The 15,469-nt window shown below is 45.0% G+C and overlaps 1 protein-coding gene across 3 annotated transcripts in view; it reads right to left on the bottom strand.

Annotated features, from left to right (window-relative positions):
- Window positions 1-569: 569 nt before the first annotated feature.
- The window catches only part of LOC142249911 (cytochrome P450 2D15-like), a 106,055-nt gene continuing 91,155 nt past the window's right edge, over window positions 570-15,469 (bottom strand). Inside the window, exons 7-8 of one of the 3 annotated variants that reach the window (XM_075321887.1) lie at window positions 8,315-8,456; window positions 570-1,130 (exon numbers count right to left, since the gene is read on the bottom strand). In XM_075321887.1, coding sequence (XP_075178002.1) covers window positions 952-1,130; window positions 8,315-8,456 — 321 coding nt within the window. In that variant the 3' untranslated portion in view covers window positions 570-951. The remainder of the gene's footprint in view (window positions 1,131-8,314; window positions 8,457-15,469) is intronic. The other 2 variants (XM_075321886.1, XM_075321888.1) reach the window with 2 other exon arrangements.

Below are 15,469 nucleotides of genomic sequence, written 5' to 3'. Positions count from 1 at the left end.
TCCAAGCTGCCTGCCGTATAGGCCAGGACGGAGACAACAGGAGGGGGACCCCAAAAACGCTCCAAGCCACGGGGACCCACTGACTACTACTGGGTGCATGGAAGTAAAGCTCACCAGTTCACTACACCGGTACTGGAACAAAGGGAATACCGGATTGGTAAAGACCAGCACAAACTGGATAGCAGCAACTCCAACCCAGTGAGTAAATCACAAGTTAAACCACAGCCCCTGTGTTGTCTGAATTCTTAAAAACACGTCTGCACTTAGATACTACCATCACCATCATCCTCCCCTGGGGCATAGCTCTACTTGTGGAGAGCCATCACACCTAAGCTGCCCAATACCACCAGCCCCAGCAGTGAGAGACTTTGCAGCGGTGGCTTTCCCCATATAGCCGCATACCACAAGTGGCGTCACAAAAACTCTTTATTTTATTTTTTCTTTCTACAAAACCCCTTTTAAGCGACCCCCAGGGTCATGGAACCAGGCAACGGCCACCTGTGATACGTCCCAGGAAAGATACTGCCCGAAACAGACTACCTCAAAGCCCTGTCGTGCGCCATATTTATATATTTATTTTATTATTGTTGGACAACCTCTTTAAATAGCGTATGATAGTATGATGACGGATCCCATATATAGTACATATGTGTTAATTATGTTGAGATACGTTATGATGCATTTAAGCTCTGCATGAGCTTTTTGCTGAATCTCTAGATGAAGTGCAAAAAATGACCCTCAAAAACTAATAAAAGTATTAGCTGAGCTAAAGAACTATGAAGTTAACCTGTTATTTAGCATATTATTTTTTATACAACACTTCTCATTAAGTCACTTTTCTTAAAGAAATATTTCTTTAATATGAGCATCAATATTATTTAGCTCATGCTTATCAATTCATAGGCAGCAGTAAGATTAAACAACAATCATCAAGTGTGGTATAATATCTTGTTATCTGGCTATGGCACAAAGCGTAAAAGGCTGAGGGCAGAGTGTTACAGCCAGTACTGGTGATTCCTGGGGACGCGGCATCTTATCAGGTATCTGAAATGTGAACGATTGCAGGAGGGTGGTGAAAAAAAGGAAGAGCTCCATTCTGGCCAAATGTTCTCCCGGACAAGCCCGACGGCCTAGGAAGAAAATATATAATTTTTAAAGCGATACAGAGATGATTAACAATTAATCATATTTATCAGAAATGTCTAATTCTTAAACAGTGAAAACTTAGACTAGACAGTCTTACAGGGAACCTGTCACCTGTGTCATGCTGCCCGAATCATGGGCAGCCTGAATCAGAGCCTGGTTGCACGATTGCAGCTAGGTACATTTTTTCAGTGACTTCAGATATTGATGACCTATCCTGAGGATAGCCCATCCGTGTTAATCGGCAGGAATGTGATACTCGGCACCCCCATCGATCAACTGTTCCCGATGCTGCCGGAGCCCAGAACTAAGTGGCAGAGCTACGTAGCTCCATCAACTGTATATATAGTGGCTGCAGCTGGGTACTTCATATCCGCCCGTATTCAAATCAGTAGAGAGCGGATGTGCAGTATCTGGCCACTATTCTGCTGACCCTAGCTGTGCAATGCAGCTCCACAACTGAGTAGTTCCTCCTCCTGGCGACACAGAGAATAGCTGCTTGGCGGGGGTGCCAATTAGACATTAATAACCAATCGTAAGGATAGCCCATCAATGCTAAAGACTCGGACAACCCATATAAAGCTATGTTCCCATAATGAGCATTTGGTGAATTTTTCATGTTGCAGAATTTCTGCACCTATTCTGTGAATTAGGTTACTTGCATTTTTCATTGCATTATTGATTGTATTTTTCTTCATCGCGTTTTTGACACTGCAGCTTCTGTATCTTTTTGGTATATCATACTTTAATAAAAAGTTGCTTCATTTTTAATAGTTCCTGGTCTTTGGCTTTGACAGAACTTTATCGATACAGTCATGTGCGGATTACACGTGTTTTGGTGTATTTCTGCTGTGGAAGTCTATGGGGAAATCCATACATAGAGCTCGATAGAAATTTACATGCTTCAGATCAGATTTGAAATATGCATCACAGGTCAATTTACACTGAGTAACACAGAAGCACAGTGGGCGTGAGACTTCTACAAATCCTATCCACTTTCTGGAACTGTAAGGCACTGCGTTTTTGACTTAAAAATACTTAAAAAACCTCATCATGGGCACGTAGCTTAATGATCAGTCCAGAGAAATAGTTAAAGAGTAGACGTCTACAGCGCAGCTCTCAGCCAACTCTCCCCAGCGCTGCTAGAGATGACTGATAGGTTTCTCACCATGGGATACACCTGTCAATTACCTGCAGCGGCCAGATCTTTCAAGTATATCTTTTCTGAAACATCGGAGCGTTTCAAAGAGCAATATAACTGGCTGCAATTGTGCAAATCATACTCTGTTCATGGTTTGTGCAGCATGAATCAAATGACAGGTTCCTTTTAAACCCTTCACCACCCAGTCTGACCAGGCCATATTTTACAATTCTGACCATGTCGGTTTATGAGATAATAACTCTGGAATGCTTCAACAGATCCCAGTATTTCATTGTTTGGTTTTTTTTGTGACACATTGTACGAGGGGCGATCCAAAAGTAATGATAATCGGTTATTTCTATTGCACACAGAAATTAAAATAAAATGTTTTCTTTTCTCTTAGGTACCCACTAGTCCAGGAAAAAAAAATCACTTAAATAGGCCACGATTCCCGGGAGCTACATTCATTTGAATATGAACTGCCGAGGAGTGAACATCAAAATGGAAAAAAACGAGCTCAGAGCTGTCATCAAATACCTCTACTTGAAAAAAATGACTACCAAAGACATACACAGCGACTTAGTGGAAACATTGGGGGACTCTTCTCCTCCATATTCCACAGTTGCACGCTGGGCCAAGGAATTTAAGCTGGGAAGAACATCGATGTAAGATGAACATCGTGAAGGACGCCCATCCACGTCCCTCAATGAAGAAAACGTGAAAAAAGTTGAAGTTGTATTGGCAGATCGAAGAGTGACTATCAGGCATGTAGCTGAGGTCACAGGGATCTCATATGGCAGTATTCAAAGAATCCTTGCAAAAGAATTGCATATGAGAAAGGTCTCCGCGCGTTGGGTGCCAAAAATGTTAACCGACGAGCAGAAGAAGAAACGAGTTGACATTTCAATAGCAAATCTCAAAAAGTTCCAAGCAGACAAGGAGAATTTTTTGTCACATTTTTTGACCATGGACGAGATCTGGATCCACCACTTTGATCCCGAAACTAAACAACAATCGATGACATGGAAACGAACCGACGCCGAAGAAATTCAAAGTGTCAAGTTCAGCAGGGAAGGTTATGGCGTCTGTTTTTTGTGACGCTGAAGGAATTATTATGGTGAATTATTTGGAGAAGGGAGCCACTATTACGGGCTCCTACTACGCAGAACAAATAAGAAGATTGCAGGAGGCTATCAAGGAGAAAAGGCGCGGCAAACTGCGGGCTGGAGTGCTGTTTCACCAAGATAACGCGTCGGCTCACAAAGCTGCAGTTGCCATGGCAAACATTCAAGAAGCGGGCTTTGAACTGGTGGAACACCCCCCCCTATTCGGCAGATATAGCCCCCAGTGACTTCTTTCTCTTTACTCGCCTCAAGGAACACCTCCGGGCAAGAAATTTGACGACAATAGCGACGTGATAACCGCTGTTGGGGATTTTTTTAAGGGTCAAGATCAAAAAATTTTTTCGAAGGGAATTCTAAGTTTAGAAAAGAGATGGACTAAATGTATAGACTTGTTAGGAGACCATGTTGAAAAATATATATATTTTTTTAATATATTCATTGTGTTTATTATTGATAATCATTACTTTTGGATCGCCCCTCGTACTTTATGTTAGTGGACAATATAGAACAATATTTTGTGTCTATTTGATAAAATATTATTTATAAAAATATATATTTTTTAAAAATATCTGAAATTTAGCAAAAGTTTGGAAAATTTAGCAATTTTCAAACTTCTATTTTTTTATGCCTTTAAACCAGAGCGTTCTGTCACACAAAAAAAATTATTATATGACATTTACCACATGTCTACTTTACATCAGCATCATGTTTGAAACATATTTTTGTTGTTGTTCTTAGGATGTTAGGAAGATTAAAAGTTTATTAACAATTTCTCAATTTTACAACAAAATTTACAAAACTAATTTTTTTAGGGATCAAATCACATTTGAGGATACTTTGAGAGGTCTATATGACAGAAAATATCTAAAAGTGACACCATTTTAAAAACTGCACCCCTCACACTGCTAAAAGCCACATTCAAGAAGTTTATTAACCCCTTCACGACCCTTGACAAATCTATCCGTCATGGAGCGTGTAACGTTAAACCCCACCCCCTGCCGCGGGCAGGTTGCGGCGATCGGTGCACATATCAGCTGTTTTCAATAGCTGACATGTGTGCCTGCATGTTACGAGTGGAATCGCTTCCACTCGCAACATTTAACCCCTTACATCTCTCTGCCAAAGTCTGGCAGCGAGATGTATATGCACGCGGCCATGATTTTCACTTACCGCCGGCCCCACCGGAAGTCACGTGCTGGATCATGTGACTTTCGGTGGTTGCCATGGTAGCACAGGGTCATGTGATGACGCCTGTAGCTATGACGAGTCACTTTTGTTTTCACTCGGCCCGGAGCCGAATGAATCAGGAAGTGATCATATCTGCTGTTTACAGCTGTATTGCTGTGATCAGCAGATAGAGCAGAGCGATCGGATTGCTGATCGCTATAGCCCCCTAGGGAAACTAGTAAAACTAAAAAAAAAAAGTAAAAAAAAAAGTTTTAAAAAATAAAAAAATAAAAAAAAACTAACAGTTCAAATCACCCCCATTTCACCCCATTGAAAATTAAAGGGTTAAAAAAAATAAATATACACATATTTGGTATCGCCGCGTTCAGAAATGCCCGATCTATCAAAATATAAAATCAATTAATCTTATTGGTAAACGGTGTAGTGGCAAAAAAATTCCAAACGCCAAAATTACATTTTTTGGTCGCCGCAAGTTTTACGCAAAATGCAAACACAGACGATCAAAACATAGCATCTGCGCAAAAATAAAATGGTACCATTAAAAATGTCAGCTCGAGACGCAAAAAATAAGTCATCACTGAGCCATAGATCCCAAAAAATGAGAACGCTAGAGGTTTCGGAAAATGGCACAAAACGTACGGCACTTTTATTGGACAAGCTTGTGAATTTTCTTTAACCCCTTAGGCTGCTTTCACAAATCCGGCTTGAGCTGTGCGGCTCAATCCGGCTGTGCAAGCTATGCAACGGATTCGGTGAAAACACCGCATCCTTTGCATAAGTTTTTCACATGCGGCCCGTCCGGTTTTTGCTGCTTGCGGCATGCTACTGAGCATGCGCAGTGGCAAAAACCGCATGCGGCGGCCGGATGTGGTTTTTGCCGCATCCGGCGGCCATAGGCATGCATTGAAAAATGCGCCGCATCGGCCGAATGCGGCGCAATGCGGTTTTTTTTTGCCGCACGAAAAAACGTGCTAGGCAACGTTCCATCCGGCCGCAATTTCTCCTGAGCACGCCGATACTCTATATGTGGTAGAAAACTACTGTTATAGCTCCAGTTTGAAGGAGTAACATTTTGGAGTGGAAACTTGATGGAATTGTTTATGGACACCATGTCACATTTGCAGAGCCCTTGACGTGCCAAAAAAGTAGAGAGCCCCCACAAGTGACCCTATATTGGAATTGATCTAGTGTTGTCCTTGTGTATGAATGTTATAATGTGGTGGCATATGCGAGTTGTGAAGAGTGCATCAGGTTGCCATGTGTAAGTTGTTTAAAGTACATCAAGTTTGCATGTGCAAGTTGTTTAGAGTATGGAGAGTACAACAGCTTGGCATGCGTAAGTTGTGTTGATTGTATTGGATTGGTATACAGTATATAAGTTGTGCAGTGTACATCAGGTTGACATATTTAAGATGTGCAGAGTACATCAGGTTGTACAATAAATCAGAAATAAATGTAGTAATCCATGGATGATTGGTACAGTTTGAAACAGTTTTTTATGCACAGGTCAGATTTGTCAGGACAACACTGCACCTTTATCCTGACCATCCTTTGTTTCCAAATAGGCTGACTTTACCGCGGAAATGTTGCCCAGCTAATAGGACAGAGTCTGGTTTGTGGACCTGTGTAGTGGTACCTCGTACTGCAGTGGGGGTGTTGCCATTACCATGTATTGTGGTCAAGAAAAGGACACTGTTCTTATACTTGACCACGCGCATGTTTTCGTTATGTTGGGCTCTGCTCTCAACTTTTCTGAGCCGCTGCCCAGTTAGAGTCCTAGGGGCAGAAGAGGGTTGGGGAAGGAGTTAGGGAGAGGGGTGAAGGGGGAAAAGGTGATTATGGTGGATTAGAAAAAAGCAGGTGACAGGAACAGATCAGGAACGTCTTCTATCTCCTTTTCTTCAAGTCTTCAAACAGCAGCAGTAGAAGAGGTTTCACAGACTAAAATAGTCTGTGGCACCATAAGTTCCAACAGATCATCATCAGAACAGCCCCAATGACCGCTCTACACATGTCTCAGCTAGAGTGAGGCAGAACAGAGCAGTCATTGAGAGAACAGACTGCGCTCACTGATCGGTTTGATTGGACCTCATCATCCGATTGCACCAATCAGAGTTGGTGCTGCTGACATCTCTATGTCCGAGCACCAGCCTATGAATGGTGCTTTTATAGCACCAACCATTGCCAGGCATCAATGTTTCAGGCGAAAGCTCTTGTGGCAATAATTGTGTTGCATGTTAAGGCATGCCATCTTAATACACCACACCCCTTTTCAACTAGGCCAAGCCCCCTAGTCAGACAAGTCAAAAAACATTTGAAAATAATGGCAAAGTGTTGCACAGCTTCATAAATCTAGAAAGTCTGACAAGTGGTGTGCATCAGGTACTGGAGTCAGATATCTGGCATATGGTATCCCATAGCTTGTCATGAATTAGAAGAGCTGTGGCGTCATGTTCCCGCTGTATGTGAAACTGTTGTGAAAATGCTAAAAGTCACAAGAATTACTAAACACAATATTTTTTGAGGGGGTAACAATTTTCTGATAACTACTCATAACTTTTGTATTTTTCCATAGACAGTATTGTTTGACGGCTTATTTTTATTGCGGAACAAGCTATATTTTTGCTCATACAATTTTTGGGTACATACAACTATTTTTTATCACTTAATAAATATCTTTTATGTACTTCCCTGACAGTGCACTACCCAGTCTGTCAGTACTAACAGGCAGCCTTTTAGACCTTGCTTTTGGATGATCTAATAGGCTGAGGCTTTGTATTAGGCCTCTGCCACATTCACGTGAAAATCACACACGTGCCGAGAGACACGTATTTCCCCTGCGTGTTGCGTGCAGGTAAGTACGTGTCTCTGGTACGTGCGGGACACGTGTGTTCTACGTCTGCTATCCGCGATAGTACACGTAGAACCGGTAATTAACATACTCACCTGGTCCTTCCTGCTGTCCGCGCTGCTGTCCGTGGTGCTGATCTTCGGTCTCCAGCCCTCCCGTCTCCCCGCTGCTGCTGCTGCTGCCAGGCAGTGAAGTGAATATTCAATGAGAATAATGAGCGGCGGTCGGCAGCAAGAGGCAGCAGCGGCAGAGACAGGAGGGCAGGAGAAGGTGAGTAAATGTTTTTTTTTTTTTTCACTGACACGTGTGTTTTCTCCGGCGCGTATCACACGGGACCGCATCCACACTACACCCGTGTGGTACGGGTGCGGGCCGTGTGACACCCGTGCTGCGGGAGAAAACACTGACAAGTCAGCGCTTTAAAAAACACACACATGTCCACACGGACACACGTTCCGTGTGGTTTTACGTGTGTGTGCCTGCTACAATAGGGTAGCATTGCTTAACGTGTCTCCGTGCTGCCGGTACATGTAAAAAATGACAAACACGTGCCAGTGGCACGGATGTGTGTCACAGGCCTTAGGGGAGGAGGTGAAGGGAGTGAGCTTTTTTGTTTCTTAGGGGGATCCTTTTACTTCATTTTGTACAGTTTACACCCTTGAAAATGTTGATTAAAATTATTTGATTTAATAAACATATAAACATAGGCAATGTCATCTAGAGCGACGTCTGAATTATTCTGGGAAATAATGTTCCTTTTATGCTGAAATTACATTTGCCTATCTGTTGAGAGTCTTTAGCCAATAATGACACTTTGGTTATTCTACATATTGCAGTGTATTATCTATTTGACTTTTATTTTCTTACCTGCAGAAAATGGAATAAATGCCTCATGCTTTACAAATTTTCCATCTACATCCATAAAATGCTCAGGATAAAACTGTAAGGGTTTCTTCCATACTCGGTCATCTTTCAGTACAGAGGACAGGTTTGTGACAACAATGGTGCCCTAATAATACAACACAAAGAACAGTATAAGATTATATTGTTTTTAATAACATTATATATAATTATTATTAATAATAATTATTATTATTATTATTATTATTATTATTATTATTATTATTATTATTATTTTCAATTCCTCACTAAGAAAAATAGGTATTCCCGTCTGCATGAAAATGCTTGGGGTTTTATGTTACGTTTTACTTTATACAATATACCATTTGGGGTTTTTTTTTCAGATCTATTTGGAGAATGAGGATGGATCCACATTTTTCATCAATTGCTAAAAACTAAAAAAAAAAAATCACCATACACCAGACATGGGACAATAAGTGCCACGTAAAACTAAACTCATAAACTTGGATAATAATGGCTGCACTGTTTATTTGGTTTGCACAAAAAATGTAATCTGTCAGCTCATTTTACCCCACAAACTGATTACATGTGTGTAGAGGGTATAAGAACAAAAATGAATCCATACCTTTATTACCCTAACGGCTCTTGTCCTCTTGCGTGAAAAAAATCACTACGATAGTCGGCTACAAATGTGAGTCGAGTGTCCTGCGTGTGGTCTGCGTATGATGGTTTTTTTTTTCTCACATAGAATCCGTATGACATGCGAGCGTCATGCGAGTGCTATGTTAGTGTTTATGCAAGCAGCGTAGGACTGGCTACCGGAGAAATCTCCAGTAATACCAGGCCTGGCCGCGGTTACCTGCACTGAACTCCAGAGCTGTCACCTGAGCTCCGGAGTTCAGCCCGGTCTGTTTGCAGCTGTCATGAACTGAACAGAAATCGCCGGGGAATCAATCACTCGGCGCTCGCTGTTCAGTCCAGGCTGCAGTCTGGAGCTCAGGTGACAGCTCCGGAGTTCAGTGCATGTAACTGCGGCCAGGCCTGGTATTACTGGAGATTTCTCCGGTAGCCAGTCTGACATGGTATGCAAGTGTCAAGGATCCTTGTGACATGCGTATGCCACCCGTATTCTGATTTTTTTCTCGCTCCCATAGGCTTGCATGGGGGTGTGAGAGTTGAGACTCGGTGCAAATCGCAGCATGCTGCGATTTCACGGAGAGCACGAGTTGTGCCGTTAAAAAATTAGCAAGAGGACACGGCCTCATACCTTAACACTGGTGCGAGTGCGATCCGATTTATTATCGGGTCGCAACTCGCACATGGAAATCGCAAGTGGACAAGAGCCCTAAATCAGTGCTCGGTTGCTGAGAAGTTGACTTTATAAGTGATAAGCGATTGAGGATGGAAATGCTCTTGGTGTGAAAGATCATTTCCACTGCCTCGACGTCCAGACGAATTCTCTATAACAAGACAGCATCTGTGTTACTAAAATGTATACAAGTGCATCTCAATAAATTGGAATATCATCAAAAAGTTACTTTATTTCAGTAATTCAATACAAAAAGGGAAATGTATATATTATAAAGTCATTACACACAGAGTGACCTATTTCATGTGTTTATTTATGTTATTGTTGATTATGGCTTACAGCCCATGAAAACCCAAACGTCATTATCTCAGAAAAGTAGAATATTATATAAGACCAACTGAAAAAATGATTTTAAGCTTAGAAATGTTGGCGCCTACTGAAAAGTATGTCCAGTAAATGCCTCAATACTTGGTCGGAGCTTCTTTTTGCATTAATTACTGCATCAATGCGGCGTGACATGGAGTTGATCAGCCTGTGGCACTGCTGAGGTGTTATGGAAGCCCAGGTTGCTTTGATAGCAGTCTTCAGCTCGTCTGCATTGTTGTGTCTGGTGTCTCTCATCTTCCTCTCGACAATACCCCATAGATTCTCCATGGAGTTTAGGTCAGGTGAGTTTGCTGGCCAGTCAAGCACAGTGATACTGTGGTTATTAAACTAGGTATTTGTACTTCTAGCAGTGTGGACAGGTGCCAAGTCCTGATGAAAAATGAAATTTCTATCTCCAAAAAAGATTGATGGCAGAGGGAAGCATAAAGTGCTCTAAAATTTCCTGGTAGACGGTTGTGCTGACATTGGTTTTGATAAAACACAGCGGACCTACTCCCCAAACCATCACTGATTGTGGAAACTTCACACTAGACCTGAAGCAGCTTGGATTCTGGCCTCTCCACTCTTCCTCCAGACTCTGGGACCGCGATTTCCAAATGAAATGCAAAATTTATTTTCATCTGAAAACAACACCTTAGACCACTTAGCAACAGTCCAGGTCTTTTTCTCCTTGACCCAGGTAAGACACTTCTGGCATTGTCTATTGGTCATGAGTGGGATGACACAAAGAATGCGATAGTTGTAGCCCATGTCCTGGATACGTCTGTGTGTGATGGCTCTTAAAGCACTGACTCCAGCAACAGTCGACTCATTGTGAATCTCCCCCAAATTTTGCACCTTTTTCTACCACACTTTTTCCTTCCACTCAACTTTCCATTAATATGCTTGGATACAGCACTCTGTGAACAGCCAGCTTCTTTAGACCTTTTGTGGCTTACCCTCCTTGTGGAGTATGTTAATGACTGCCTTTTGCACATGTCAATTCAGCAGTCTTCCCATGATTGTGTAGCCTACTGAACCAGAGTAAGGGACCATTTAAAATTCTTAGGAAGCCTTTGCAGGTGTTCTTTTGTGTTAATTATTATAATTTTTTTGTGATAATGACTTTTGGGTTTTCATTGGCTGTAAGCCAAAATCACCAACATTAACAGAAATAAACACTTGAAATAGATCACAATGTAATTACTCTATATAATATATGTGTTTCCCTTTTTGTATTGAATTACTGACATAAATTAACTTTTTGACGATATTCTAATTTATTGAGATGCATTATATATTCACTTGTGTTCATATAACTTATACCCACAGTCAGTTTGGAGAGGGCGCAGAATGAGCTGAGACATCACCTTTAAGGATGGGGCCGTACCAGACATGGACCCCAAACACTGACTTCTCAAGGAAGTCCATGTCACTCTTCAGGTTCAGCCACCGGATAAAACTAAAAAGTTAAAAGGAAAAAAAATAGAGATGAAAGCAGGAGAATTATATTTACGAAGTCTCCCACACGGCTGTCACACTACTTCCAGGTTTACTCACTACCTTTCATGCATATTGACTGCTTCCCCCACCCACCCTCTATGACAGCATCTGTGATTGGTTGCAGTAAGGCTGCAGGTGTGCTGACATTTGTGATTGGTTGTGGAGTGGAAAAATAAATAATTGAAAAAAATGGAGTAGGGTTCCCCATATATTGGTACCCAGGACACAAAGCAGTTGGCTACAGGCTGCAGCCCTCAGCTGTGAGTGTTATCTTGGCCATGTATCAAAATACAATACAAGGACCCCATGCATCTTTTTTTAAATTCTTAAAATAAATTATTAAAAAGCAGCTTGCAGTCCCCTCCACTTTTGATACCTAACAACATAAGGTGGACAGCTAGGGGCTGGTATTCTCAGGCAAGGGAGGCCCATGGTTATTTGGGATCCCCATCCTACAATTAGCAGCTTGCAGTCACCCAGAATTGTCGCATCTATTAGATGCGACAATCCTGGCACTTTGCCTGGATCATCCTGATTGCGCTGTGCAATGGCAATTAGGTGTTAATGACAGCTGTGGTTTGTCAAAAAAAAAAATCACAGCTGTCATGAAGTCTGAGATAAGTAATTGGGAGCAGTCTATGAGACCCCCCATTACTAACCCTGTAAATAAAAATAAACACAAAATACTGAGAAAAATTCTAACACCCTCTTTCACCAATTTATTAACCACAAAACACTCTACAGGTCCGATGTAATCCACACGAGGTTTCATGATGATCCCGGCTCTGCTACATCTTGAGATCACAGTGTATGGTCACATTAGAAAATGTGACTGTTGCGGGCGGAGGAGGGGACGCCGCGCTCTCCCACTGCTCGGGTCCGGCTGCCGCGGCCTGCCGCTGCTCGGTGGCTTGAGCGATGGGCCGGATCCCGGGAACTCGAGCGGCGCTCCTCGCCCGTGAGTGAAAGGGGTTTGGGTGTAGGGATAGTGTCACGGCCGGGCGGTCGGGCAGACCCAGGAGGTGGATCCACTGGACCGAACTCTCTGAGATGGTGGTAGGGAGTCCGGCAGCTGAAGCACTGATGGGCAGTAGAACAGTCCGTGCAAGTGAAGGCAGCGGAGGAGTCCCAGGGACCACGGAGTCACAGAAGGTGGTCTTGGTGACGTAGCTCCGGTTCGGAGGCCGAGGTGATATCAGGCGGGGTCCGGAACCTCTGGAGCAAGATGACGGGTCACCGCAGGGATCCGGGATGGTACGGACTGTCAGATGGCAGACGGACAGCGTGCGGGGATCAGGACACGGCAGACTGGATGGCGAAGCAGGCACGGCTCTACAAAGAGAGATAGGTGAGTACGAGCACAGTAACACCAGGAGACCTGACTCCTAGCTCAGGGAACACGAAGATCAGGCCCCGCCCCCTTGGACAATGACCCCTTATATACCCTGTACCTGTGCAACCTCATTTCCTGTTAATGGACGCTGGCCCTTTAAGAAAGGGTCAGTGACCGCGCGCGCGCCCTAATGCGCATGCGCGCCGCCCGGGTGCCAGAAGCCAGGGAAGGAGGCTGCGAGGAGGACGCAGGGGAGCCGGCCCGGACCAGGGAAGCTGTCGGGCGCCGGGATCGGGGGCCCGGGGCCCTGGGACGGACGGAATCCGGTGACTGGGGAGCGGAGAGCGTGGCAGGTGAGCCGGGGAACGGGGGTGAGGACCCGGGGAGCGTGACAGTACCCCCCCTCCCACGCCCCCCTCCCCGCAACCGGGACATGAAGGCACGGATAAGAGGAGTGCCCACGTTCTCCCTGGGCTCCCAAGACCTATCCTCAGGACCATACCCTTCCCAGTCCACCAGGAAGAACTGTCGACCTCGTACGGTCTTCATGGCCACGATATCCCTTACCGCATAGATGTCATCATCGGCAATAGGAGGAGGGGCCGGACTGGCAGCAGCGGAGAAGGGACCAAGGACAACCGGCTTGAGCAGAGAGACGTGGAAGGAGTTGGGTATCCTCATCGTGGCCGGGAGCTGTAGCTTGTAGGATACCTCATTGATCTTGCTGAGGACCTTAAACGGCCCGATGTAGCGAGGGCCCAGCTTGTAGGAAGGTATCTTCAATCGGATGTACTGGGAAGCAAGCCAGACCAGGTCACCAGGAGAGAAACACGGAGGATCCAGACGTCTCTTGTCAGCGTGTTTCTTCATCCGCTGGGAAGCGCGCCCAAGAGACGCTTTGACAGAGTCCCAAATGGTAGCAAAGTCACGAACTGCAGTATCAGCAGCCGGAACATCCGATGAAGGGGATATAGGCAACGGGACGGAGGGTTGAAGTCCGTAAACTACATGGAAGGGAGATTTGGAGGACGACTCACTGATGTGGTGGTTATGTGAGAATTCAGCCCAAGGTAGAAGCGTGGACCAGTCGTCGTGATGGGCGTTGACGTAGTGACGTAAGAAGGAGGTCAAGATTTGATTGACCCTCTCCACTTGGCCATTAGACTGAGGATGGTAAGCAGAAGAAAAGTCCAGAGTCACACCCAGATGTTTGCAGAGCGCCCTCCAGAAGCGGGAGGTAAACTGAGTTCCTCGGTCGGACACGATGTGGGATGGGAAACCATGCAAGCGGAAGACGTGATGTATATAGGCTTCCGCGAGTTCCTGAGCAGAGGGCAGTCCAGCCATAGGGACGAAGTGAGCCATTTTGGAGAACCGGTCCACCACGACCCATATGACTGTGTGTCCAGAGGATAATGGCAAGTCCGTAATAAAATCCATCGCTATGTGTTGCCACGGAATTGTGGGTATCGGCAGAGGCAGAAGACGGCCATAGGGCAGGTGTTTGGGCGTCTTGTTCCTGGCACAAGAGGAGCAGGCAGAGACAAAAGCAGCGACGTCCGTGCGAAGGGATGGCCACCAATAATGGCGTACAATCGCACCCCATGTTCTCTTCTGGCCTGCATGACCGGCTGTTTTCGAGGCATGACCCCAGTGTAACACCTTTTGCCTGTCAGTCTCAGAGACATAGGTCTTTCCGGGCGGTATCTGGGCCAGGGTGACAGGGGCCACCGGAATAATCTTGCTAGGAGGGATGATAGGCTGGGTAGTCTCCTCCTCCTGCTCCATGGGCATGAAAGACCTAGACAAGGCATCCGCACGTACATTCTTGTCTGCGGGTCGGAAATGGAGCTGGAAGTCGAACCTGGCAAAGAATAAGGACCACCTGGCTTGCCGTGGGTTCAGTCGCTGAGCGGACCGTAGGTATTCCAGGTTCTTGTGGTCCGTGTAGATAATCACGGGGTACACTGCTCCTTCCAGGAGGTAGCGCCATTCCTCCAGAGCCAGTTTGACCGCCAATAGTTCTCGGTCACCGATGGTGTAATTACGTTCAGGTGCAGAGAAGCTCTTGGAGAAGAAACCGCATGTAACCATCTTCCCGGAGGAGGACTTTTGCATGAGCACTGCTCCGGCTCCCGAGGAGGAGGCATCCACCTCCAAGGTGAACTGGCGGTTTAACTCCGGACGGTGGAGTACAGGAGCGGAGGCAAATGCTCGCTTCAGTGAGCAAAACGCGGCGTCGGCCGCAGGTGACCAGTCCTTTGGATTAGCCTCCTTTTTGGTCAAAGCGGAGAGAGGAGCAGTCAGGGCAGAGAAGTGAGGGATGAACTGGCGGTAGTAGTTGGCAAATCCCAGGAACCGTTGGATTGCCTTTAGTCCAGAAGGGGGAGGCCAGTTGAGTATGGAGGACACCTTCTTAGGATCCATTTGCAGTCCAGTACCCGAGATGATGTATCCCAGGAAAGGGAGAGAAGACTGCTCAAAGACACACTTCTCATATTTGGCGTATAGACGATTCTCTCTCAGTCGTTGTAGGACCAGCTGGACGTTCTCTCTGTGGGTCTGGAGGTCCGGAGAGTAGATAAGGATGTCATCCAGATACACTACTACACAGACGTAGAGGAGGTCCCGGAAGATGTCGTTCACCAAT

The sequence above is a fragment of the Anomaloglossus baeobatrachus genome, chromosome 8 (assembly GCF_048569485.1).
Source record: "Anomaloglossus baeobatrachus isolate aAnoBae1 chromosome 8, aAnoBae1.hap1, whole genome shotgun sequence".
Lineage (NCBI taxonomy): Eukaryota > Metazoa > Chordata > Amphibia > Anura > Aromobatidae > Anomaloglossus > Anomaloglossus baeobatrachus.
Note: the sequence above shows the minus strand (reverse complement) of the source record. Positions and strands in the feature narration are given on the sequence as shown.